At 39.4% G+C, this 26,340-nt stretch overlaps 1 protein-coding gene across 1 annotated transcript in view; it reads right to left on the reverse strand.

Moving 5' to 3' along the window:
• Nucleotides 1-1,452: 1,452 nt before the first annotated feature.
• The window catches only part of USP10 (ubiquitin specific peptidase 10), a 46,599-nt gene continuing 21,711 nt past the window's right edge, over nt 1,453-26,340 (reverse strand). The window contains exons 3-14 of the mRNA XM_066327520.1: nt 25,222-25,267; nt 19,617-20,618; nt 15,591-15,682; nt 13,974-14,083; nt 13,482-13,537; nt 12,220-12,323; nt 11,383-11,482; nt 9,849-10,029; nt 7,202-7,367; nt 5,429-5,573; nt 4,323-4,388; nt 1,453-2,578 (exon numbers count right to left, since the gene is read on the reverse strand). Coding sequence (XP_066183617.1) covers nt 2,391-2,578; nt 4,323-4,388; nt 5,429-5,573; nt 7,202-7,367; nt 9,849-10,029; nt 11,383-11,482; nt 12,220-12,323; nt 13,482-13,537; nt 13,974-14,083; nt 15,591-15,682; nt 19,617-20,618; nt 25,222-25,267 — 2,256 coding nt within the window. The 3' untranslated portion in view covers nt 1,453-2,390. The remainder of the gene's footprint in view (nt 2,579-4,322; nt 4,389-5,428; nt 5,574-7,201; nt 7,368-9,848; nt 10,030-11,382; nt 11,483-12,219; nt 12,324-13,481; nt 13,538-13,973; nt 14,084-15,590; nt 15,683-19,616; nt 20,619-25,221; nt 25,268-26,340) is intronic.

Below are 26,340 nucleotides of genomic sequence, written 5' to 3' on the forward strand. Positions count from 1 at the left end.
TCGCACATGGAGCAAATGATCAAAAGCTGCAAACCCCTTGTTTTGCAACAGTGGGAGGAGTTAATACAGAAAATAAAAAATTGTGGCTGTGTGTCCACATCACTGTTGCCACACACTTTATTATCCTTTTAATATACTGCAGAAGGACTTTAGTGACAAATACATTTGTAATATCCTCAGTAGAAAAAAAAAAAACGCCAAAATGCACTTCTAAGTGATACCAAGACAATTCCAAGTCATACTGAGAGAATTTCAACACTTGATTTTTAAACTGGCAATGACTCATTAAAACAGTAACATATGTAACCTCTATTAAGTAATATATTAATTACTGGTTACCTGCAGTTTTCTCTGGATTATTCCGGTTAACCTGCCCTATCAGAACTGCACTTTTCCCAATGCACTGGAGATAGAGCTAATTAAATACCCACCACAGGCAGAGGACTAATTAAAAACAAGATTTCTGCTGTACAGAAAACCACTTCAACCAGGTTCCAGAAACAGGATGAATAATCATCAGTACAGAACAGAAAGTTTAAAACCTAGTTTCTTTCTTTTTTGGAACAAGCTCCCAATCCTCCAAGATTTCAAGTTCTCACCTGTGGGGCTCTAGGGCAATTCCCATCACGGGGATGCCCTGGAAGCACCAATCCTTCTGAGGAAACCACTCAGCTCCAGGAGCTGATGTTTTAGGGAAAACAGCCAAAAATCCAAGTGAGCTTCGCACAGAAAATTTTGGAGTTGGTGGAATGTCACCAAAATCATGAGCAGTCACCATCTGTAAATCAGAAAATACTAACAAAGCACCAGCAGCAAAAACGTAACAATGCATTTGGACATCCAAAACGATGCCAGAGCATCATGAAACTTTCTCAGCAGAGCAGGACCATCCCAAAGAGCCATGGGGTTTGGGATGCTCCTTCCTACAGCCAGAGCTCTGGGCAGGAAACTCCTTCCTCTGTGGGACAGCAGGAGAGGGCAGAAAAGTCAAGACACACCAGGGAGCTTCCACCATCTAATGAGGAGATAAGGACATACCACTGTCATCAAAGAATTAAATAATATATAGGAGTTTTTTAGAGAAAGCAACAGGAAGCTGATGAGGGAAATATTTTTACCAGAAGTTCTCCAGGGCAATGTCAGCTGGCTGGAGACAAACAAAACATCATCTGCTTCAGAAACAACGGTGCAAGGTTTCCAGGAGGACACAGAAGAAATTCCATCCCCTCTCCTCAGTGCCACGTCCCTTTCCCTCTCCCCTCCAAGTTCAGTTCCACCTGAATGCAAAACTGGAACATTTCTCAAGTTTCCAAGAGTTGTAAAAGCAAAGAAAAATCATCTCCACTTCATTTGGGAAGGCTCCCTACACCTCGAGAAGTGCTACACAGAAACCTTTGGTGTTTCCAAGGGTAAGATTCACACCTGAGGAAAAACAAAACCCACACACACACCTTAAACCAACTTTGTGACTTTTATTGATGGGCGACAACTTTATACTTCTAGGTATCACTAAACTGTGTACAATTAGGAACTCAACATTATAGGAGAGCAGACAGCAAAATTAAACAAAGCAGACTTAAAGAAATATCAATCTTAATTATTTTGCCCATTTTCTTAATTTCATGTACACAGAAGCATAAATGCAGTTTGAAATTTCTTAATAGCAATAAAGTTACAATCACCCATCTATATAGACTAACATCTTAACTCCAAATATTTGATCTGCAATGTGTACTTAAGCAGTTTCTCATCGCACAATTATTAAAATGTGTCTTCCTATCAGGAACCAGCAACTCTGCAGTTTGTACATGTTTTGAAGCACAAAGGACCATTTCCATCTCATACACATCGGCTCATATTTTACCACTTATCAAAAAACTATTGGGGAAGCAGAGAGAGCTTTCTTAATTTTTTTTTTAAATTTTTTTCTTTTTTTACTGAAGTAAAGATAAAACATTTTCACAGAAATCTACAAGTTCTGTTGCTGGTGCAGGGTTTTCTTCTACTACGCAATTAGAAAGTGGGAATTTAACGCAAATCCCCCCTTTTTTTATTATCTTAGGATTCAGCATTAACTCAGATGAACTTTATTTCTTTTCAATATTTTTTTTCTCTTTTTATTTCTCTGTGTGTGTGTGATTCACGAGGCTTCCATTCCGCAAAAGTCAAAAAAAAAAAAAAGCCAAAACACAAACCACGTTGTGCACAAACGGCAGCTTCCTTTATCACTCTATCCCATAGTCGCTAAGGGAGGGGAGAAAAAAAAAATAAAAAAACAAAACCAAAACAGAATAAAATAAAATAAAAAGGGGAGGGGGGGGGGGGGAAGATTCACTCAGAAGAGCATTTCCAGGAGAAGAAGTTAGTGATGTTGGCGCTGTAGGGGCGGGTCAGAGCAGGTCCACCTGGCGGTAGTAGAGGAGGTAGGCTGTGCGCTCCAGGGCCGCCTTCACCACCTGCGAGTGGTGGATGACCCTGACGGCCTGGTCGTCGATGCGCAGCCACCCGTTCAGCCCGATCTGGAACACGTCCGTCGTGTAGTGCCCGCCCGTCGCGCTGTTGCCGTGGTGGTACACCACTGTGGGGACACACAGAGCTGTCACTGGGGCTCAGGGGTTGGGGTTTGCCTTGGTTTGGGGTGTGCGGGTTATGGGATGGCGGCTTGTTCCGTGTCCTGCCTTGGGTACCCCAGCTTTGGGTCATGGAGAGTCCACAAGTGGACATGGAATGGTTTGGGATTGGAATAGATCTGAAAGCTCAGCTTCAACCATGTCCTGCCTTGGGACACACCCAGTTCTGGGCCATGGAGAGTCCATAGGTGGACATGGAATGGTTTGGGATTGGAACAGATCTGAAAGCTCAGCTTGTTCCATGTCCTGCCTTGGGTACCCCAGTTTTGGGTCATGGAGCGTCCACAAGTGGACATGGAATGGTTTGGGATTGGAATAGATCTGAAAGCTCAGCTTGTTCCATGTCCTGCCTTGGGACACACCCAGTTCTGGGCCATGGAGAGTCCATAGGTGGACATGGAATGGTTTGGGACTGGAATAGATCTGGAAGTTCAGCTTGTTCCATGTCCTGCCTTGGGTACCCCAGTTCTGGGTCATGGAGAGTCCACAAGTGGACATGGAATGGTTTGGGATTGGAATAGATCTGAAAGCTCGGCTTGTTCCATGTCCTGCCTTGGGACACACCCAGTTCTGGGCCATGGAGAGTCACAGGTGGACATGGAATCATGGATTGGTTTGGGACTGGAAAGGATCTTAAAGCTCATCCCCATTCCACCCCCTGCCATGAGATGTGGGCCTGAGAGGTTTTTAGCCTGCTAGCAGCTGCTAACTTTTTCCCCAGGAATAATTTCTCAGGAAAGATTTTTCTCCAAACATGCAGTAGTGGCTAACACTCAGCACTCTCAGCGCCGCCACCCGGGTTCAATTCCTGAACAGAGAAAACCATCAAAACACCACCTAGAGGAAGACTGTTCTGAAAAAGGAGAGTTGTTTACCAAGATTCTTTTGAGAAAAATCTTTGAGAAAATTCTCCTTGGGAAAACGTTAGCAGATGCCAGCAGACTAAAAACCTCTCAGGCCCACAATGGGACACCTTCCACTATCTCAGATTGCTCCAAGCCCTGTCCCACCCGGCCTTGGACACTTCCAGGGATCCAGGGGCAGCCACAACTGCTCTAGGCACCCTGTGCTAGGGTCTCCCCACCCTCCACTCATCCTAGGAGACAAATCTCCATCCCAAATATTCCCCTGGTGGTATTGCTGATGGTTACTGGGACTGGTTTGCCCAAGGAGATGTAGGAAATGGGATATTCCAGCTGCCTGCAGTCAATGCCCATGTCAATCCCAATGGGGTGACATCCAGAGGCTTGGGTGGCATGAATATCTGGGCTTTGTATGGCTCAAATAATCTTAAGGTCTGGAAAAAGTGAAGGAAACTGGGACAGGGCCCTGGGATTTGGGTGTAAAACCAAAGAATTGCTTTAGGTGTCTGTGTCCCACCCCACCCTTATGGCAGGCAGCTCCCCACCCTCCAAGTGAAGGATTTCTTCCAATATCTGATCTAATCCTGCTCTCTGGCACTGCAAAGTCATTCCTCTTGTCTTGGCACTCCAGCCCTTGGCCAAATAAATCAGTGTTTCTCCAGCAAACCAAATCTCCCAATTCTAAACAAACCCCACTAAACACAGAAATTTCACAGCCATAAGCTACTTCAGTGCAATTTAAAAGAAAACACTTCATGTAACCCAGTATTTCTCTAATTCCATATGCAGAACCTGCACTTGCAATAGAGGGACCACAGAGATAAAATACCTGCAAAGAGCCGGTAGGTTCTTTGGCCTTTTGAAATTTTACTTTTCACACCAGGAGATAGCAGCTCTGGAGGAGGAGAAAGTGTCACACGTTAGAAATTTCATATCAAGAGGATCAACTGTTTTTCAGAGAAACCAACACTATCACAAGGGAGAATGTTTAACTGAAATTTCTTCTGCAGCCTTTAAAGACTGGTCATGGTTCTAATAACTCGTAATCAAGGGAGTGAATTTGCAGGTTTGCTGAACGTTGTGGTTTATAAAAGGTTTAAAAATATCACCAAAAATGAAGGGGAAAAAAGATAGAGTAAAAGACCAGACTATTTCATTTTTCCCCTTTCATTTCTGACGTCAGACAACGACAAAGTCTATTTCAGATTCCAAGCCATGCTTACATTCCTAAAGGAAAACTGCAAAATAAAATATTAAGTAAAACAAAAGGGCACTGCCTGACAAGGTGCAGATCTCAGTTGAGATATGAGTATACACTGATTTTATTTATTCCTGTTTGAGCTACTGGCTGGCTAATAGTCCCATTTGTCAGCACAAAACAGAAGGCATTACTTTGGCAAGCTTCAGATGCTGGACAATTTCCAATCTCACACTATTTAAAGTCACTATCTCCTAGGATACCTTGTTAAATAAAGGATCCTTGTTTAACCTCTGCACTATAGATTGTCTACCTTCAGGCTGCATTTGCAATAAAACACCAGTTTCCTTCCAGCAGCCAAAATAATTTGACACTTCTGTGAATTAAATTTGCGATAGAAATATCCAATATTGGCACCAGTTTTCTACAGACAGGGACATAGATCCAAGAGGATAACTTCCCATATTTGCCCTCAGCAGTCTATATCCTTACTCCATAAATCCAGAGGAAGCTCTCATTTGGCCAACCCATTGTCTAGGAAGTGCCAAAGGCTTTAAGATCTTTCATAATTAAAAAAAAAAAAAAATCCACAAAAAATTTACCCAAACGATCAAATTTTCAGGCTACGATGAAGACAAAATCTTGCATGGGAGAAAATTAAAACACAGACACTTGTAGGAAACACAGCATTATGTTTCCTATGATAGAGAGGGAAATTCTGTTCATAAATCTTTCACCTTTGCTGATTTCCAGATCAACAGTGTACTCGATATTCTTGATCAGCTTCTGACATCCACCAGTCTTCTCGTACACGAAGCGTTTGAGGTGTAGGACGAGAACAGGGGGCAGCTTTTCCAAGGTGAGCCTTCGACTGATCTCCACCTGAAACACACACACAGAGGAAAAAAACCCTGTCATCTTTTGTTACCTTCTCAAAATTCCTCCTTTAAATAAGGGATAAGTGTTTAATTTTAAATACACTAGGACCAAACTCTGCAGATTTGTTATTACTGCAGTATTAATTTATGATAAACACTCGTTTGCGATTTAAAAATCCACTGAATCTTCAATCCTAATGTTGTTTTAAAGGAAAACTCAGTATATTCAAAGAGAAAAACATGAGTTCTGACCACATTTTTCTCTACTAAACAGTGATTTTTATATAATTATAACCAAACAATCCACAAGATTTCTGCCTGAAAACCAGGAGCCGAGCTCAGAATTGCCAGGAGCTCAGAACAAAAATGAGTCGAGCTCAGAACAAAAATGTTTTGCCTTCCTAGAAAGGAAGACATAAAAATATTTTTCAAAATAACTGCTTAAGGTTTTTCTCCATTTTTTAATTGAAAAAAAGTCTCTTTATTGGTAACCATGAGCATATTCTTTTTCAATACATGGCTCAATTCTGCTAGAATCTACTTGTTGAATATAAATTCATGGGGAAAAAGGAATATCTCTTTCCAAGGTTCTACAGACAATATGTTCAGTGTTTTTACTACATTTTTAATACAAAAACAACTATTTCATCTTGAATTTCCTTTGAAAAAAAAATCTGGAAGACACTGTGCCTGCTTGTATTTCCATCCAAACTCTGAAATACCACGCAGCACCTAATTTAAACACTCATTTCTTCCAACCCAGCACTGGGTTGTCAGTCAAAAACTCTAAACCATTTGCAGTAAAAAAATAAAAAAGAATTGCAAGCAAAACAAGATCTTTGTGGTAAATCATAATCAGTCTGCTAATGTTTCTTTCACATAAAAAACAACTGGAGAAATGTATGTTCTGAATACTCAAGGTAAACAAATTTCTGCTATTCATCTTTAGCTTTTTGAGGGAAATGAACCATCCTTTTGTTATCTAATCCTGTTCTCACCTGGAGGACTTTGAGAACTACAGACACGAATGTCAGAGGGAACACCTACAATTCCAGAGTTCCCAACAGTGCACATGGAACTCCCATGTGAGCAATCCCTGCACACCAGAGATTCCTTTACTACTACCCAAACAAGGCAAGGCCTTAGTGAGAGAGGTTTAATTATTATCCTCTATCACAAGTTCTCAAACTGCCAAACCAAAGGCATGCTTCTCCTCCTTGCAAGTACTTTTCTATTGCAATTATTATTATAATGTATTATTTGTAAAATCAAGAAGTATTTACTCTGAGGAGCTGCTCCTTGACTAACAGCATCTGGCAATCCTCAGGAATCAGTAAGTTATGATATTGAACATAATATTGTGTATCTTCACCACAGCACAGCCTGTTGATTTAGAATATTCTCCATTAAAATCCTTAATAAATTATCACATCAACACAAACCCCAGCTATTTACAGGCCTGGCTCTGTTTCAGAGCTGCCATTTCACTGCTGCAGGACACTCTAGAAAAGATCTGCACCTCTTTTGTTAAAGTGTGTTCCAACAACTCTGTGTAAAGCCAGAGCTCTGTGAAAACCCTTTTAAATTCAAAGTTTAGCACTTGGCTGTGAACAAGGAGTGAACAGATCACACCTCTTGCTTGGTTTTTGTGGTGTATCCCTGCACAGACTCTCTGGCCACCAAGCTCTCCAAGGCATCCTGCACGGTGCGGATCTTGTCCGACTGGATGTCCAGCTGCAGGGTGAAGAAAAGCTGCAGCGTGGCAGACTCCTTGGAACTCTGCTGGTAAACAACAGATCTGGGGAGAAACAAAGAAATCCAAATAGAATAAATAATCAAGTGTCATTTTTTTCAATCGGACAGAACCTTCAAGGAAGAATGAGTTACTTAGGTAAATCAATTTACAGTTAATTCAAGGCAACGCGTACAAATATAAAGGTTAAACATCTAGTTTTAACAATTTACCCCAATTGAAACGATTTTTCACATCTGTTTAGACTATTCTGAATTGGATTGTAACTGACTTGTTTTATTTATGCAAAGTTACTGGATAAGCATCCAAAGTTTAAAGAAAAAGACTGAAAATTTTGGTAAGCATTTAAAAAAAAATTCACCTCCTGGCTCTTTTTGTTAGTTTAGTTTTCCAACAGCTCTTCACAAGTGCAACGTGCCAGTGCTTATCTGTGTTCTACTGTTAAAATCACAGCTGGTTCCAGATTCTTCAATAAAAATACACAATCTGACCAATTTCACAGTGATTTTAAATTGTTTGCTTAAATCTTGCCATAGGACATATAAACAATGCTTCATTGAGGACTGGCAGTTCATTTTCTTCATCCAGGTTTGTTCATGTATATAAATTATTATGTTGTTATATATTGAAACCAGAATTATAATTAACACAACTCTAACCCATTTGGCCATGCTGGAATATTTCCAAGTCAGGTAGGAAATATTAATGTTCAGGTTGATTTTAATGTTGTGGATAATCAAGAGATAGATTATCTCTTTTTACTCAAGCAAAGCACTAAAAGCCAGTGCAGATTCCTATCGGCAAATATATAATATTAGAGAGGGAAAATACATAATATTCCTTTAGAGGGAAGAGAATGCATGAAAAACAGCAGGACCTTTATTTTAAAAAACAGACCTTATATTGTAACACCTCTTCAGGACACTTTCCTCACAAGATACGCAGAAATTGATTTGATAGCAAAACCTTGATTTGATAGCTGGGCTATGATTTTTCTGTAACAATGTCCCTTATTAGAATAATTACAAACCTCAGCAGGGACATGGGAAAATGCTTCATTTTCAATGAAAAATGACTCAGGCACTACAAGTTCTCAGGAAAACTTTGTACTTTCCCACTTAAGCCTCATGATGTTGCTAAGACAGACTTCACAGGCTGGGGGGTTTTATATAATTATGCCTAAATAGACATTTAATAGACTCAAGCCTCTCAAGGACAGCCTAAAAATCTCCAAGCCTTAAATGTCCCCAGCCAAAAGATCCCAATTCGAATAATCTTTTCCTCACTGCTCTTCCCATTGGATTTTTCCAGTTTGTGACACTTTCACTGAGTGGAATTCTACTGGCAGTTATACATTCAGTCCTTCCTATCTCCACCCCCGAGGATGAAGCTTCCCAAGCTCCCATGGGATGCTGTTTCTGTGGTGAGCTGTGCCCTGGTGTGAAGGTTAAATAAAGTGGATGTGCTGCCAGCAGATGTTGGATTGGATCCTGTGGTTCTGCTGCTCACTGCAAGTTTTTTACCTTTTTCCCAGTATTACCTTTGCTTTATATAATTTTCTGTGGAGTACTACAGAAAACTGCATCCTCTCAGTATTTTTAATATAAAAACTGATGGAATTATGCAGAGATCTAAACAATGGTGACTAATTCTGGTAAATACATCTGGGGTATTAACACCACCCTGGGTACGTGAACCATCAATGCAGGACTCCATCAATATCTACACACATCTGTCTGCCAAATTCTATGGAAAATATAATTTTATTTACCAGCTGTCTGGCTCAAAACCCAGAAGAATAAATAATTTCAGAGCATTTCCAAGGCAGAAGGCACTAGCCCACATTATTCACACTTCTAGACTCAATATCTGGCAACACAGAAAGTCAAACACCAGCAATTAAGTGTCTGTCTCCAATTTAAAAATAATTCTTCAAGCCTAGCAGTTTTGTTTTGCTGTATGTTTTTAGCAAGTGTTTATTTTGCTTTCATTTTAAATTATACATCTCTCCAAACAAGTCAGGAGGTTTCCTCTCCGAAAAATACTCTTTCAGATTCTACTTTCTGCCTTTGTCTGGTATCAGACCTGCATATAAGTGATATCCCACATTCTTTTCATTCCAGTACCATCTTGTAGCAATTTACATTTTTCCAGACTTCTTTTGCCTGTAACATTTCTTTACTATTTAGCACAGCTTTCTCTGAGAAGCATGAAGGGCCTGAATAACCAAAAATTCACAATTTTATGTTTTAGTTCACTGTTTTACTGTCTTAACTCTGTAAACCTCATTTTCTCTCAGTATCCTTATGTACAACATGAGATGAGACTCCTCAGAGGTCATAAAAATTAGCTAGCTCTAAAACGTTTTGGAATTCTTAAGACAATATTCCAAGCACAAATATTCCAAACTCTTTTTCCACGTGCAATTCAGGGCTTAGGATCTCAGAACAGCCTGTTCATTTAAAAACATTTTAAAAAAAGATTCAGCCACTGCAAGTGAAGAACTTGAAGGTAAAAGCACTGTACCTTATGTGACCACCAAAAATATCAGTGATTGGAGTCTGGACAAAGTCAGCCTGGCGTGTGACCGAGGATTTGTTGCGAGGTCCCACCTGCTCCCACTCGTCCTCGCTGCCTTCCCCCTGCTCCTCCTGCTCCTCCTCCTTGGGGACACTCTGAGCCTCGGGGCCGTTGGACACCGACACTTCTTCAAGTGACAAGGGGAAAAAAACACAGCGGGGTTTTTGATAGATAAAACATCCAGGCAGAGAAAAGGATCAGAAAGGTAAAAAAAAAATCAATCCGAGAGGAAAAAATCCTCAATAAAAAAGGCAAAGACACCCAATGCAAAAGGCAAAAAGCACCCCAATACAAAAGGCAAAGAATCCCAAAAGGCAAAAAAACCCCAATGCAAAAGGCAAAAACCTCAACGCAAAAGGCAAAAAAAAACCCAATGAAAAGGTAAAAGAAACCCCAACACAAAAGGAAAAAAAAACCCCAATGCAAATAATTTTTTGAGGAGAAAATGTTTTCATGCATCAGTGTTAATTAAAAAAAGAGAGCAAGCATATTCCAGGTTCGCTCCCAGCATGACACATCCATGTGTTAACAGAAGGCAACTCACTGATGACTGTATGTAAATAGCAAAGTTTGATATATTTTTAGTAGTAAATTTATGGGGTAGCAAATTAGAAAGTCAAGTGTTATTCTAGAAACAGAATTATGCCATTATTAAATACAACTCTTTTTCTGCACAGGTATTTTACAGGGAACCCGAGGCTTAACAAATATTTTCCCAGCCAGTGCCAAAGTCAGGAGGTTATAAACTGAACACAGCTAAGGAACAAAATATGGTATGACTTTATACCCTAAAAAATTTACCCTACTGAAGAGAAACTGGGGAACTAGTGATCTGAATTGTTACTTGGCTATGGACTGTAGGATTTTATTAGTAAAGGGGGTTCAAGCTAAAGCCTCTATAAACTAAACCAACATTTTACTCTGCATATAAATTCTGGTAATCCTTTCAAAGTAAAGTCTCCTCCAAGAAGTCAGTAAGACTTCTCAAATTATTTAGTAAGTTGGTTTGTATTAGGAAGGAAAAAAATGATCTTAACAGTTGGTTTAAAGATCAGTGAAAATGACACTGATATATTTTTGAACTCCTATGGAGAGTCAAAACCCACTGACATTGCAGGGGTTATAAATGACAAACAAGACTGATCAAGTAGAGTTAGCCCCAAATAAAAATGTGTAATATTGCCTTCTGTTGTTTAGGAGAACCAGGATCTGACTTACTGCCCTTTAGAGTACTGACAGAACCATGATGCTTTTATATAAACCCACTAACTCTTCAGATCACTCATGAACTGGGCAGAATGGAGACTCAAGGTATCCAGATTTTAACAAAATATTATTTGCTTATGCCCCAGTCCTCTAAACCATGGCATTCTATCCCTATCTCAACACCTACTCCAAGCATTACTTTGTATTATGAAATCACCACACAAAAGCAGTACTTGAAATGAACTGTTTGCTATAAAAAAGAAAATCTACTAACTTTCATTATGTGGAGAGAGAAGTTTCTTGAGGGTCAGCATTTCTTCATGTAGTCCATTGAGGATAAATCCCAAGTATTCCTCAGCATCTTCTTGCCTGCCCTGAACAAAATATTTGTTTCAATTAATTCTATGATATTTTCATGGTTTTCTTTTAACAGAAGCTTCATGACACTGAATGAATCCAGCTTCCTCCTATTAATCTAGCAACTACTCAGTCTAAAGTTATATCAAATAGTTTAAATTTAATTATAAAATGAACTAATTTTTAACCAGTTAAACCCAAATTGTGCTAAGAAGTAAATACACACATCAGCTCCACGATGGCTACAAGAATTCTGCATTTTTCTCAATACAAATTTCATTTAATGTCTGGATTTCTCCCCCTCTCCCATTTCTTTTACAGCTGCTATTGAATGCTGCTGTCAAACCAAGGCCAAATCAAAGGACAGCTTGAATTATCTTTCCTTTATATTGAAATTAAACCTGAACAGGTATTTTGAAGTTTCTGGACCTTCCATCAGTCTTAGCTGTACTGCTCAGAAAAATGAACAACTGCTCATTTCTTAAATGTAAATCAACTGGTAAGTTCATTACAAAAAGAGATGTTCCATTCCAACAGCAATTTTTTCATTATTCTGACATATCAAACTGCCAAACCTGTAATTAACATTTTCCTGTAATTCGGGTCTCAAGACAGTCAAGCTTTATTACCATGAACTCTCCAAGAGCTGATTTTAGTGGCATTTGAGCAGAGCCTGAGGTTTGGCTTTGCAGAGTTTTAAGGACTGTGACTGCCCTGCAATGCAGTCCCACAAGTGAAGGATTTGCAGTCCCACCTTTTCTGACAGACTTGACTTTATAACCGTCAAGAGCCTGTAAATGTAGGTTGGTTCAAAGGCAGCTCCTGGTCGGATGTCTCTCACTATTTTATCACCTAAAGCTGCAAGGTGAAAGAGAATTACCGTGAGTAATAAGAAATAAAAGGGTTTTTTTTTACATTATACCTGAACAGTCTCTTCACACATCACTGGTTTTATTAACAGTTTTATTGTAGTTTTGGAGTCTTGAGCTCAGAAGTTGCAAGACACAACTCTTATCTGTAAACGCTGTTTTAAAACGCATCACCCTGTGTAAACTTACAAACAGTCAGGAAAAGTTCTAAGAAGATTAACAAGAATATCAACAGCCATCCTAAAAGAACATTTCCAGTGCTATTTGAATTTTTGCATTTCTTTTGTACTTGAAGAACATGTCCTTAAACCTTTTGTGTATTTGCAATTCTAACTGATGACTTTTGCTCACTGCAGAATAAAAACCCCAAGAACAGCCTGACAGAATGTTCCACTTAACAGCAACACAAGGCCTCAGAACTATACTTGAAAACTACACAAGGCAATGACCTACAAGTAAAATAAGTTGCATAAGCCAGGAAGATTTGTTTTACAGAAAGAAACCACAGAAATGTCTGAACTGCTTGGAAATCACTGGAACCACCAGCTCCTCCTGATATTTCCTTATCATGTTACATAAAGAATAGTTTCAGGAATGTGCTTGTTTCTACAAGTTTGCAATACAACAGACTTGGTTTAAAATCAAGATTAAACAACTGAAACCTTTAAGGTAACTTATTTGCATCAAAAAATATGCTATTCCTCACTACATAATCACCACTGAGCCTTCTAATATGTATTAGGAGAAATCAGACACGTCTGAAGTTTTCCCACTGGAATCAGAAGCCAAGATAATATTCCTGCAGGCAAACTCCAACTGCTTAAGGAGCTTGTTATGGCCCCATTTTATTCCAAATCAGGATTTAAGGAGCAGAATTGAGCAATCTGATAAATAAGCAGCTGGAAATATTTAAGGAAGGAAGCAGAGGAAAATATAAGGAGTATCAAGTGGTTTTCTAGCAAGGGCACATTCTTAGAAGGCATCTTCACAAGTGAACCTTCAACAAAAACTGTTCCTATTGCACTCATACACTTGGTTCATCAAACAGAAGAAAAAAATCCAAGGTGCAGCACCTGCCCCCATGCAGATCTTTATCCCAAAGGCTTCTCCCCATTGTTTTCTGCTTTGTGCCTCTGTTCCCACTCACCTTGCTTTGCTTTAGGAGGTACAGGCATGTTAGTGAACTCATTCATTAAACGAACACTGAAACAGAAGGAAAGCAACTGGACATGAGCAGCAATTTAAGACTTAGAAGAACAAATAATAAAATTAGATAGTTGTCATTCTGACTGCCAAAACAAAATCAAAGAGTATCACCATGAAATCTGGGTAAGCTCAGACATAAAAATCCACCTGATCCCTGCAGTGAAACCCAGGTGTTGGGCTGCTCCTTGCACCTCTCACAGTTAATTTTTGCACATTGAACACTACACAAAACTGATACTCCCAAGGCAATAGGAATTATCTTCCTTGACAAACCAAGCACTCGGAAAACACCAATCTCATAATAAAAGTGTCACCCAAAACCACACAAAAACCTTCTGGATACGTATCAACTTCTAACGGTCATTGTTAGGTATTTCTGAACGAGTTCAGTCAGATCCCAGACTTTTATTCCTTTTTTCCCCAAGCTACTTACAAACTGTCTAGCATTGGTGTGGAGGTGCACGGCCTCTGCGATTTGGAATACATTGGAATGGACTTCATTAAATGATACATTGGAGGGCAAGCAACCAAGGCTTGCAGGGTCTATGCAGTGGCATTAAGGAAATATTCAGAAAATGGCATCTGTGTATTAATCAAATAGTCAATTATATGCAAAACTATACGAAAAACAGAGTGGCATTTTTATTAGGTAGATCAATCCAAGAATTTAAGTGGAAAAGAGGATGAAGCTTGATCACAATGTTAAGCAATAATGAATCAAAGTTACATTTAAAAAAACCCCTCAAACCAGCATCTTGTAACATGCAGCGATTTCACTGATATTTTGATCACAGCAAAAACTTTAATTAATGGGTAAGGAACCGTTTCATCCAGGAGCAGGAGAGGAAAAGAACTTTCATAGGAAAGACTTTAGAGAATTAACCATTTGAAAATTGGCAGGAACCTGAACACATCTTCTGAGAAGAAAGGAAGAAACCAGCTGAAACTTAAAGGTGCTGAGTCACCCCTGCAACCAAAGCAAAACCCGCTGAGATGTGAGAGATGCTGCACTGCAAAGAGTTGGGGGGCAACCTGGAAAACTCCAGAATAATACTCTAAAAGCATCACACCTTGGTGGAGCAAGGAACAGAGGAAATGCACTAAAAAACTGGAGGGAAAGGGAAATGACAAAATCAGGGACCAATCTCAACAGCTAAAGAGATTAATTTCATCCGCATAGTGTAGAAAAACTGAGTAATAAATTCCAATGTAAAACTTTCAGGTTTAAAAAATGGGAGCTAAGATGTGTATTGCATATAACCAAATGAGTACAGAACTGGGTAAACACAACAAAAGCTTATTTAAAGCACAGTCACTGGCCTAGAAATAGTTTATTAGGATCTGCCATGATCAGTCTTGAAATTGATGTTAACAGTTTTCACTAGCAGTACCAGCACTAGAAGTACCCCAAGAGTCACTTGCAGTCAGCTTTGCTGACATGGGAGAAAAAATTCTTAATTATTATATTTTTATTAATATAATAATATAGCATGGAGGGAGGGTGCTTTCTGCTCCTCAAGGTAAAAGCTATTTTGGCAGGGGAATCCAACTCCAATTCATCAAGAGCAAGCCCATCTTCCATATGTAAGAAGTGTAGTAGGAATAATTTAAATCAAATGCTGCTTTACACAGATGATATGACAGTGCCAACCTGCTCAGCACAAACCCAAAATACAAAGCCCAAGTGTAAGAACAGTTATTTCAAGTGCAGAAGAGAAATAACCCTTTAAATGGATGCACAAGGTCACAGGGAAACAGTGCTAGAAATTCCAAGGGTTCCAGTCAGGAAAAGTTAATAGTTCTGAAATATTTTGACACAGGTAACAAACTGCAAACAGGACTGCAGGAGAGCCCTGCACACCACGCTCACTGATCCAAAATCCCCCTGGATTTCTGGCTGCTACACTTCAACATTTTAACCACAAGAGCAGGATCTGGGAAAACAAAACACTTCCACAAAATACTTACCAGAACAATCCAGAAAAACTCTGACAGATATAATATAAAAATATCAACTTAAGAGCATTAATTTTTTCCCAGGGAAGGATACAGCATTGATGTAGCACCAGTTTCCTTTGTTGATCAGCCCTCGGGGTTGCAAAGACACTGGTTTATGTATTAGTCTTACATTTTCCAGTATTTCTGCAGAATGAGAAACAGTAAATTGAGCATCAACAAAACTCTGGTGGCCATTAAACAAATATCTGCTGCAGCAGTACACACTAATGCAAATCAATGAATAAGATTCCCAGAACCTTTAGCAAATGATTTCCACTCCATTTAACCACTGCTCACGTTTTCTTCTTCTGAAGACATCCCGGGACTCAGATCAGGAGATGCTGATACAAACCTGATCGCTGTCATTCCAAAACAAGACTTATTGATTTGGATGTTTGTTCTCCTAAATCCAGGTATTTTTTTTATATTGCTACATAGATACATAGAGATATATAAAATGCCATTAGCTGCAATCGCTAGTCACCAGTTTTGTGAAGCATTTCCCACATTTTGAAGAGGGATGAAGCCAACGCAGCAGTCTCGGTTCAGAAGTTCCACCATCCATTATCTTACAACAAAATCACCTCAGTGCAAACACACAGCCAAATGTTCCCCTGATCTTCAGAACAGGCTGTTTTATTTAACACTTCCAAAATCTACGAGATAACAGCCTTACATAACATAATTCCTACTCTTTCCTGCTTTCAAAACCTTCAGCAATGGCCCAAGTTCAAAACTGAGAAACCACGGCACATTAGTCTGTCCCAGTTATGAAACCAAGAGCAACAAAGGGAGCTTTTCCAGGAATCCTGACCTGTTATTTAGATACCTAAATAAGAACTGTTTAAAGAAAATATTGGAGCTCACACACTTTAAACTTGCAAAATAAGGTGTCTACAAGACAAAATATAAATTGCAAGTAAATATAGCAATTGTGTACCAGTGGAGTAATTTATTTTTGTAATAAATGTGAGGGGCTCTAAAGCTCTTATGTGCTATAAGCTTAAAGAATTTGAGCTGCTCACTACAGAACTAAATAAAGATAAAATAACACGATATAGGTACAAAATCAGAGGTACAAAGCTGTAACTAAGCAGAGGAGGTGACAGAACTGCAAACAAAATCCACATCCTTCTACTGCCAAGCTATCTCCCTAACTGTAAGATCGTATTTCCTGCAGATAATGTCAGGTTTAAGCAAACAAAATTGACTAAACAAAAAGAAAATGCTTAATTCAGTCGTCTATTACATCAAGAACGTGCCCCCTGAAAGAGCAGACAGCAAAGAAATCTAAAATGGAAGATGATGTAGCACAGCTGCAGAATAAGATACTTTTCTATTGAGGGCTAAAATACATTACTGAATTACTGCTGAAGTACTTCAGAAGGTATTGTTAGAGCAGCAACATTTGAACTGTGTTCACACACAATATTTCTGTTAACACAACTCATCACTGTTGAAATTAAAAAGTAATGGAAAAAGTTTCTATTTTTTTGTGTCTATCAATAACTTTTTACATTAACACTTTTCCTCCCCACTTTTGCACCATGCTAAATGAAGATATTAAAGACCTTTAGCATCCTCTTGTGGTCACAAAGGAACAGGCTCCAGAGCAATTCCTGGGAGTTTGGGTTCTTTTAACAAAGACCTGGGTTTGTGTACAGCAATTACATTCAATAGCACATTTCCAGCTTACATCTAACACACAGGAACTAAAAGAACTTTTACAAGTGTATCAGAAGAAAAATACACTTACAACCGTGAGAAGATGTTAAGAATTTCAAAACCTGTTGGAAAGCTCATATCATCAGTCAGGAAACTCATTTCTTTTGGAGGTACTGATTTGTGAAATGAGGAAATGTTTAGGTATTTCTGCTGGTAAACAGAAAGCATTTTGCTGAAGTTCATTCACTGGGTTTTGTTATCACAATTACCTCTCGATTTTTTTTAAACAAGGTGATTTCCTAACCAAAGCAAGTGCAGAGTTTAATGAAAGAGAAGTCCAGTGGATATGATGGTGTCCATGCTGACAAGAAAGGGGGGTTACAGGTTAGGAACTGAACACTTGGCTATGGCCCTGATTTGGAGAATATTGTCTCTGTCACTGATCTCTCCTCAGATCCAGACAATGAGTAAAGAATCCCAGGAAAATTCTGTTGGAGATCCTGAACAAAAACATTTCTGTAAGAATGCAGTCTGAATGTACAAAAGGCTGCATTTCTCAAGTTTATAAAACTCCCCAGACCTTGGATATTTTTCACAACTCCTTGCTCTAGCATTTATCTGCCTTTACAATGAGAAAAAAATCTTCCACTGCATAACATTGAAACAACTTTCTTACAATCTGAATTAATTTCACTTTATCACTAGTCTTGGCAGAACTGTGGATCACCATCTTCTTCATGAATTTCTTTTGTAAATCTGGATTTACAATCACGGTCACACCAGCAAAATCATCCGAGACAAATTAACTCTGAATTTTCCATGTTTGCACCACGTTTGTTTAATCTTATTTCCATTTTTGCTGCTGTGCTATGAAATTTGCAGTAATAGTTCCTACCTACATCAGCTACAATGAGCAGATAACTTCCCTTTATCTACAGTCAGATTATTCCTCTGCCCAAGGAGCAATAATAGCACCTAGTAGTGAAGGTGCAAAAGAAAACTGGGTAAAAGTTACACGTGCGTTTTACTACACTGAAGACAAAATAAAAAGCTCTGCTCCCACCTGGTGGCAAAAAATAGTACAGGAACAGTGAAAGTCTAGAAAGTTAACTTACAGCTGGAACAACTTGGACAAGATAAAAAACCTTTTCCATTTATAGCAAGCAATCGTAGCTTTATAATGATCACAAAATAATTTTAAGTTAAAAACCATTATCAAATGATAGCTTGTGATTTTAAGACAACATTCTTCATATGAGTTCATACAGACTGTAATTACCTGCTTTTATATATATATATATATAAAACTATATATATATTTCTAATACAGTGTTTGTGACACCTAAGTGGAAAATACATTGAAATATAAATTATTCTGTCAGCTTTTCTCTCAACAGACCATCCTGAGTAATGAAACCATTGCTGAGTAAGGAGGGGAGGAGAGGAGAGGAGAGGAGAGGCAGCACACAATTCTGGACACTCTGAACATCATCTCCAGGCCAGCTTCTGTTCAGAATAGAAATTTGGCTTGAAGCTGTCACATTCAGAACAGCATTGCACCTGTAAATGAGCTTGTAGCATGAACAGCAGGACCCTGCACAAAGCCTTTTCACACATGGACCACTTCACAGATTTAAAATAACTCCTTTGGTTCCAACACTCGTGAGTCAGTGACACAAAATGCACCCAAGCTGGGAGAACTTCACAACCAACCTCCTGCAGTTTCTAGCATTTCACAAATAGGACAGGACCAGGAGTCAAAGGTTTTGTATCACTTTTCCCCTGTCTTGCTGCTCCCTCTGGAAAGCTCCTTAGGGTTACTCTTGAACTGGGAACAGCCAGCATTGGTTATGGATAAAGCAATACTGTTTATAATGGTTAAATTCGAATGACAGACCCCTCAAAAAGCATATTAGTAAACACAGTATTTCCTGAATTGAAATTTCTGGAGTAAGATCTGTGTAGCCAGTACACTTTAACTGTTGTTTAGTGCCCAAAAATTTCAGCCACTTCGGTATAAATATAGGAATGCTCTTCTTGTAATGCAATACACTACAAAATTGTAAATACTGGATAATATAACACATCATTTTCTGAACAAACCTAACATATTCTCCTTTTTATAACAGCACACAGCCTATTTGAAACCACTGATCACTTCCACAGACTGTTTGACAAGTTGTTTGACAAGCAGCAACAGCTCCCTTGTATCTGGGATAATGACACGGCAATGCCTGGTTGGAATGTTTACTCAGGGGGATTCAAACTGGCTTATTCAAATGACATCCTCCATGCAGTGTTTGAACAGCCAGCCCATTACCAGAGGAATGTTCTCTATCAATATTGCACACTCCTGTTTACAAGCGGAGTTAATACCCTGCCAGTGTAACATCCACTTGTGTATTAACTATACCTGCAATCTTTATGGCTACGGGATCCTCTGAAACTGGAACAGGTCCCTCTTTGACTTCAACCTGTTTTTCAGGGACCAGAGGAGATGTGGCAGGAGGGGTATACTTAGTCTCAACATACACCACAGAGGTGGAAGCAGAGGGCTTGGAATTGTGAAAAAGACTAGCCCACGATTTTGCAGGCTGGTTAACAGGGACCGATCCTGCAAGCGGGACCGTCGCCTCAGTAGTAGGTGAAGCTTCCTCAGGCTTAGCTTGGTCTGAGTCAGAGCTTTCCACAGTGTGCAATTCTACCCCATTGGCAGCTGTGTCCTCCCCAGAGGATTCAAGTGTTTGTCCATTGGTAACGCCCAGAGTTTCAGTAGTGTGGGTGCCAGCGCAGGGCTGGACACCAGCTGTCCTTAGCGGGCTCTGTGTGCCGGCCTCCGCGGGGAGGCAGAACTGTTCCGAAGGGGCCTGCCCGCCAGTCCTGCCGGCGGCTGCGGCGCCGGGCTCGGCACACGCGGCTCCCGCCAGGAAGTCCACGGAGCTGGCGGGGCTGCCGCAAGTCCTCGGCGTGGCCAGCGAGGGCAGGTCCCCCGCCAGCTCGGCGTCCTCCGCGCTCAGGCTGTTGAGTCCCGCGGCCGTGGCGTGGCCGTTCACCAGCGCTTCCGGGGCGGCCACGCCGTCGGGGACGTCTTCCAAGTAACTGTAGTATCCAGGGGGTCTTTTCTTCTTCTTTTTCCTCTCCCTCTGCCCGAGGCCTCCGGCCAAGCCGTCGTTTTCAGCGTTGGAGCCGCTGTCCAGAGCCAGGGTGGGGTCACTGAACTGGCAGTCAATGGAGTTGTAGTTTGTGTCGCTGAGAGCATCTTCTGGGGTTTTCTGAGCAGGTGCACAGCTGAGAATGAATTCTGGAGCCTGAGGATTCAGAGTACTCGAAATACTGTAGTCGGTGTTATTTAGGACAGATGACTGAGTCTCGATAACTTCATTAACACCAAATTCAATTCTCTGATACTCTTCCCCTGGACAAGAGAAAGCAAATCTCAATTAGAGAATCACACTCCATCAAAAAGCTCTAAAAGCAAGAAAAACACTCTCCTATTTTCCTGTAACTCAGAAAACAAAGTATACTCCCCCAAACAAAAGCAAGTCTCATTCTCAACCATGACAACTTTCAAAAGATCATTTTCTTAAAGACAGCAGAGCATGATTCAGTTTTTCTTAACTGGAGTTCTATAATTTCCAAATCACTGCACAGTTCCTGCACATAACCCCTATTAAATTCAGCTCTGCAGAAAAACTATTGAAGTCCAATGTTCATAGGAATAATCTGCATTAATTACTGGATAACTGCCTATAAAATATGGTGTAATACTTAATTCCATGCTTTTTTCAAGCCAGTCTGTTCAACTGACAATTCGAAAATCCAAGTCTTTGCATTTTTAACTTTCTCATAAGTGAAGTTTACTTTTTGAGGGGCTGCGTTTGGTTTTCCTGGTGTCATTTATCATGCTCATTTACCCTACTCCTTAATAACTGAAAAATATATTTATTAATTGCATGGAAAACTACAATTAAAACTTTTGGGCCTCCTGGCTCATTTATAACTTCTTGAATTTTATCACAACTAAATTTATTACTATGTGAGAGTAATGACATGAGTCCATATATGTATTTTACACAAAAAATACAACACGTTCCTCAACATAAATCAGCATTCAACTTGTACATAGGGGTTTTGAAAGCTTGTGAACAGGGTGGTGGTGGTTTTTTTTTTTTTTTTTTTTTTTTTTTTTTTTAATTGATTTATTTATTTGCCCTGGAACTAAAGAAACACTCAAATATTCTCATGGCAGGCTGCAGTATCACAAAATATTTTCAAGCACCAAGTTCTGCAATTTCCTGGAATTTATTTATTATTATAATGTATGTGTGCTAACTGGCAACACTGAATACTTCAGCTACAACTATTTCTGTAACTATCCAGTAAAGATATAAAATTAATGAAACAGTTTCAGGAATTTTGAAGGTAAGCTGATATTTTAAAGCTCTGCAGGTCTTTATGATATGTATGTTACTGTTTCAAAGACATCACATTTTAATATTTTGTGTTTCCCCAATGATGGGGGCTAAAACACACATTTCCAATTTTTAAGACTTACTACAGAACCAAACACCACCGGTATTAGTTCCAAAGGAATTCAGTGGATGCAGCACTAAACTTTTAAGATTTTGTGCAACTTACATTATGCATGACATGTCAACAGATACATACTTTCAAGTACATCACAGACCCACTAAAAAAGAAGTGAATTTTTTTTCAACACAACAAAAAACAACCAACAGTTCCCAGAAAATAATTTATTCACACACCTAAGGAAATAATCCTATGGGAAAACAATCTAGTAGGGAAAATTTTGATGTATGACTGTCAGTATAAAAGTTTTGAAATTCTGGATATTTTCTAGTAAATCTGCTAGCAAATATTTTAGCTTTAAAAAATGTGAAAGGAACAAGAAGCTGCATTTTTTTAATATCAAATGAAGACTAACAAACATTCAATGTGTGTTGAGGTCTGACTTACCCATGCAATACCAACATACTATGATTTAATGAACAAATTATAAAGATGTTAATTGCTTTTCTGCTTTGATCTATTAACCTGACTAAATGAGAAGCAAACACATCACATATCAATTTCAATCTTGCTGCCAGACCGACTAAAGAAGACTTTTTAAAAATTAAAAAAAAAAAAGGGGGGGGATAAAAATTCCACACACATCTGGTTTCTCTGAATCTTCTTAGGGAGTGAATTCCAAATTTCTCATTTTTTCCCCTCTGCCTGTGAGAAAGCATTTTTAACACCCTCTCTGCCACTCACCAGCCACTTCTGCAATCACCACGAGCCATCATCACCCAGAGGAGAGGGCTGAAGTTCCTATTTTTAAAACCTCAGCAGCCTGGAGCCAGGGAGGGGGAAGCTGTGCCTGACCTGCACTGGAGAAGGAAGGGCTGGGACAATCTCCTGTCCCAGGGGCTGGAATTGCCACAGAGCCTGAGCTGCCTGTGCACACACAGCTCCAAAGCAGCCACTGCTGCATCTGCATGCAAATGCCAAATTTTGGGGGGCTTTAAGGGATAAAAATCCACAACAAAACCATTCCTCATTAGTTCGTCTGTTTATGGAGTGACTCCTCAGCTCAGGATGAATCAAGAGCTGGTTCTTTCTACCCTTTGTTACAACAGCACAAAGCACAGGCAACAATTGGTGACACTCAATATTCCTCCAGCCTTGATACAAATGAATTACTGGGCACATTTCAAGTCCCTACCAGTTCAAATAACCCAGGACTACTTCTTTTCCAAAATCCAAGTTTAAAAAAAATAGTAACTGTCTCAAAACAAAGAATGTGATTTCCCTCCATGGGCAAGTCCAAGGTAAAAGCTGTGACCTCTGTATCCCTGTCCTGTTCCTCTCTCCCCAGTAAACTCCTAGCACTTGTGTGACCCAAAGCTAACCTGGCAAAAAACATCATGTAAGGGAACATTTTTTTCCAGTTTTGGTGAATTTATCAGTTTATTGTACACTAAACAATCACAAGAGCCCACTCAGGGCTAGTGGGGAGCAGAAAGCAGAACACATCCCTTACAGTTATGGCACAATGAACACCATAGGCTGAAAACCTGCCAAGAGCACAACTGATGTTGTAGCATTTAACACACAAATTAGGAAAACAGCTGAGCAATTAATCTTTGCACCTTACAGCAGGATTAGAATACTAAATACCAGTAGCTACTGTACAGTTAGTCTATGGAATGACTGGCAGAAGCTCATTTGCTGTAAGTTCATTGTGTCAAGTTCATTTAAGAAAAATAAGAAGCAATTTTTTTTTCTTATTTGTTTTGACTTTCCACTTTGCTTCAGGGCATCTTTGTTTCAATCTAGTTCACAGCTCTATTTCAGAATGGACTGAAACAGATCTCTGTGCCATGAACAACATGGCACACATATTGAAACAAGCACCAACAGATGCTCCAAGGACAGTCTGTGTACAACCCCAAAATCTGTGAATGCACAGCACTAATTAGTGTGAACAGAGTTCTGCATATTAGAGCTTAAGCCATGATTTGATTACTCCTAGTAGGTATTAACAGATATTCTGATTCTGTAATAAAGTTAAACACTAAAGATAAGTACAGGAAAAAATGAAGACTCTGGGGAATGGTAACATGATGTGTGTCATTATACATAAATATAAATATTTTGCATAACCAAGCATTCCAGTCTAGTTTGCACAGCTCCCTATGCACCATCACAGTGATAATGTGCATGCACAGTACAGTGCAAGCTTGTTAATGACATTTCTCAAGCAAAACCTAATTTGCTGTCATTACCTAATCTCAGGGCTGGGAGGGGTTCTCTCAAGGTCTAGGAATGATCTGAAAGACATTTGTACAAACCATCTTTCTGTATGGCTTGTGAACATTAAAATCTCAGGCTGAAAGAACAAAACTTAAATCTAGTTAGACAAAGCAATAGGTGACTGGATGTCCCTGTCACCAACAGACAATTCACACCATGTGGTCTTTTTAAAGAACCTTTCTGACTCCTACTTGGAACTACTCAGGGCCCTAAAATTGGTTCTGTACTAAATAAAACTCCTGAATTGTCAGAAGTGCTGCTGATCTGCTCTCAAGTGAGACCTGGGGTCCTTTCTGACCGCCTATCTTGTTTATCTTTAAAAGAAAGGCCAAAATCTCTCAACACAATGACCAGGTGTTATTAAACACCAATGTTTATTAACATACACATTATGGTCCTCATTGAGCATTTCTGAGAAATGTTCAGTCAGATATTTTCACGATTTTCTAAGGAGATATGGAGTAATTTTCATATACATCTAAGTCTCAGCTTGTTTGGTCTCCTCTGGTTCAGGGAGGAAACCAAAAACTAATTTATCTGCTGCTTAAAATACTGTGGAAGTTTGGTTAAAATTATTTAGAGTGAGGATCCCAGGGCAGCTCCTACCTATCTGTCCACTTCTTGCAACTCCAAAGTAAGGTCAGGCTGTTAGAGGGATGGGTTGAGGCAGAGGAGACCTCAGAGTGTTACAGCTCTAAAAGGGGAACTCTGTAATTTATTTTTACATCAAGTCACACTTCCATCAAGAGATATAAAAAAAACCAAACCAGGATTCTCCAGAAAACCAGCCAAGCCAGGCAGAAACAAGAGTCAGAGGGAGCACAGAACAGAGCACTGCTTGCAGAGCAGTCTTGCTGCAATTGTTAGAAAACACTCATGCTGTGGCTCTTCAGCCCCCCTCATTTTCACAGCTACATCCTACAGTGTTTCCACAGGACTCTAAGTGTGTGGTAGCAGATGAAGGAGGAATGAGATGCTCACTGTAATTAGCTGAAGTTCAATGCAGGATTTTCAAAACCTCTCACAGACAACATTCAGTAAACTATAAAAAAACAACCTGCCTAATGTATGCCTGTGGAAGTACTGAACAAGTTCTAACAATTATATTTAAAGAGAGGTTACAGTTAATCTCAGGAAAGTGTCACAATCTTGAAGTTTAAAAAAAAAAAAAATTCTTGATTTCTTACCATCATGAAACTTACCTGTGGATTTAATACCACATGAAACTGTTTCATTGTATGGGGGGAGCTGTACAAAAAAGAAATGAAACTTATTTAAAGGCAAAGCAAATCTAGGAACATTTCATATCAGTTTCATATAAAACATCCAAATCCTTTAGAAATACTTTAAAAATAAATCATCATTGAGATTTGATTTTCGGAGAGGATGCCTTGAACTAACTCAATGCTTCTATATTTATCAAATCCCACACTGCTTCAGGCGTCCTTGCAGATTACCACAAGTACTGCAAGATAAAGATTATCTTGCTTACACACTACAGGCTCACCAACTTCTCAAACAATTCACCTCCCAGCAGCAGCATCTTTCTTCATCAGTTCATTTTAGGATGAGGAACATACTCACTTTTTAGACAAAAGCTGAAGATAGATCAGATTGAGAAAGGATGAAACAAACATTTACACAGCCAACAGTCACCAACCTCAATCTCTTGACTCTCATCCTGCTCCAGTGTGGCCCTGAAATGTCTCAGCTAAGCTGGATTCTTGAACACATTGATCAGCATAACCATCATGTACCCACAGCACAGGGTTTGTAAATGTATCTGTATAAACACTGGCATCATTTTATGGACTACAGGTGGGCAATTCCTGACCCCCTTCATCTGCCCCTCAACCTCCTGAGCAGCTCAGGTTTCTCCTGTGCCACTGCCACACTGCATTCCAGCAGCCCCTGGAGAATGTGGAGCTCTGCAGGGGGAGATACAACACCGAGTGCAGCTATTCAATGCTATTCCAAATACTAACTCCAAAGGTGTAACAAAAGATTGCTTTATTGAAGCTTTCAATTCCCTAAAGCTACAGATACTCATATATTGTCTTCTTAATGTACTGCACATACCAGTGCATCAGAAACACCAAAAATATACCTGAAATTCCACTGCAAAAGAATATAAAATCCCACATGCTGTAAATCCATTTATGAGCCTCGAAATGTCTTGATATATCATCTTTTCAGGTCAAAAATAAGAATCAGTGGGTCAAGCTCCATATTAATTTTGAACATAGGTTCAATATAATTTTAATTAGATTTAAAAAATTACTTTAAATGTCTATAAGAAACAGTTTATGATAAACCTTGCA

This window comes from Sylvia atricapilla, chromosome 12 (genome assembly GCF_009819655.1).
Source record: "Sylvia atricapilla isolate bSylAtr1 chromosome 12, bSylAtr1.pri, whole genome shotgun sequence".
Lineage (NCBI taxonomy): Eukaryota > Metazoa > Chordata > Aves > Passeriformes > Sylviidae > Sylvia > Sylvia atricapilla.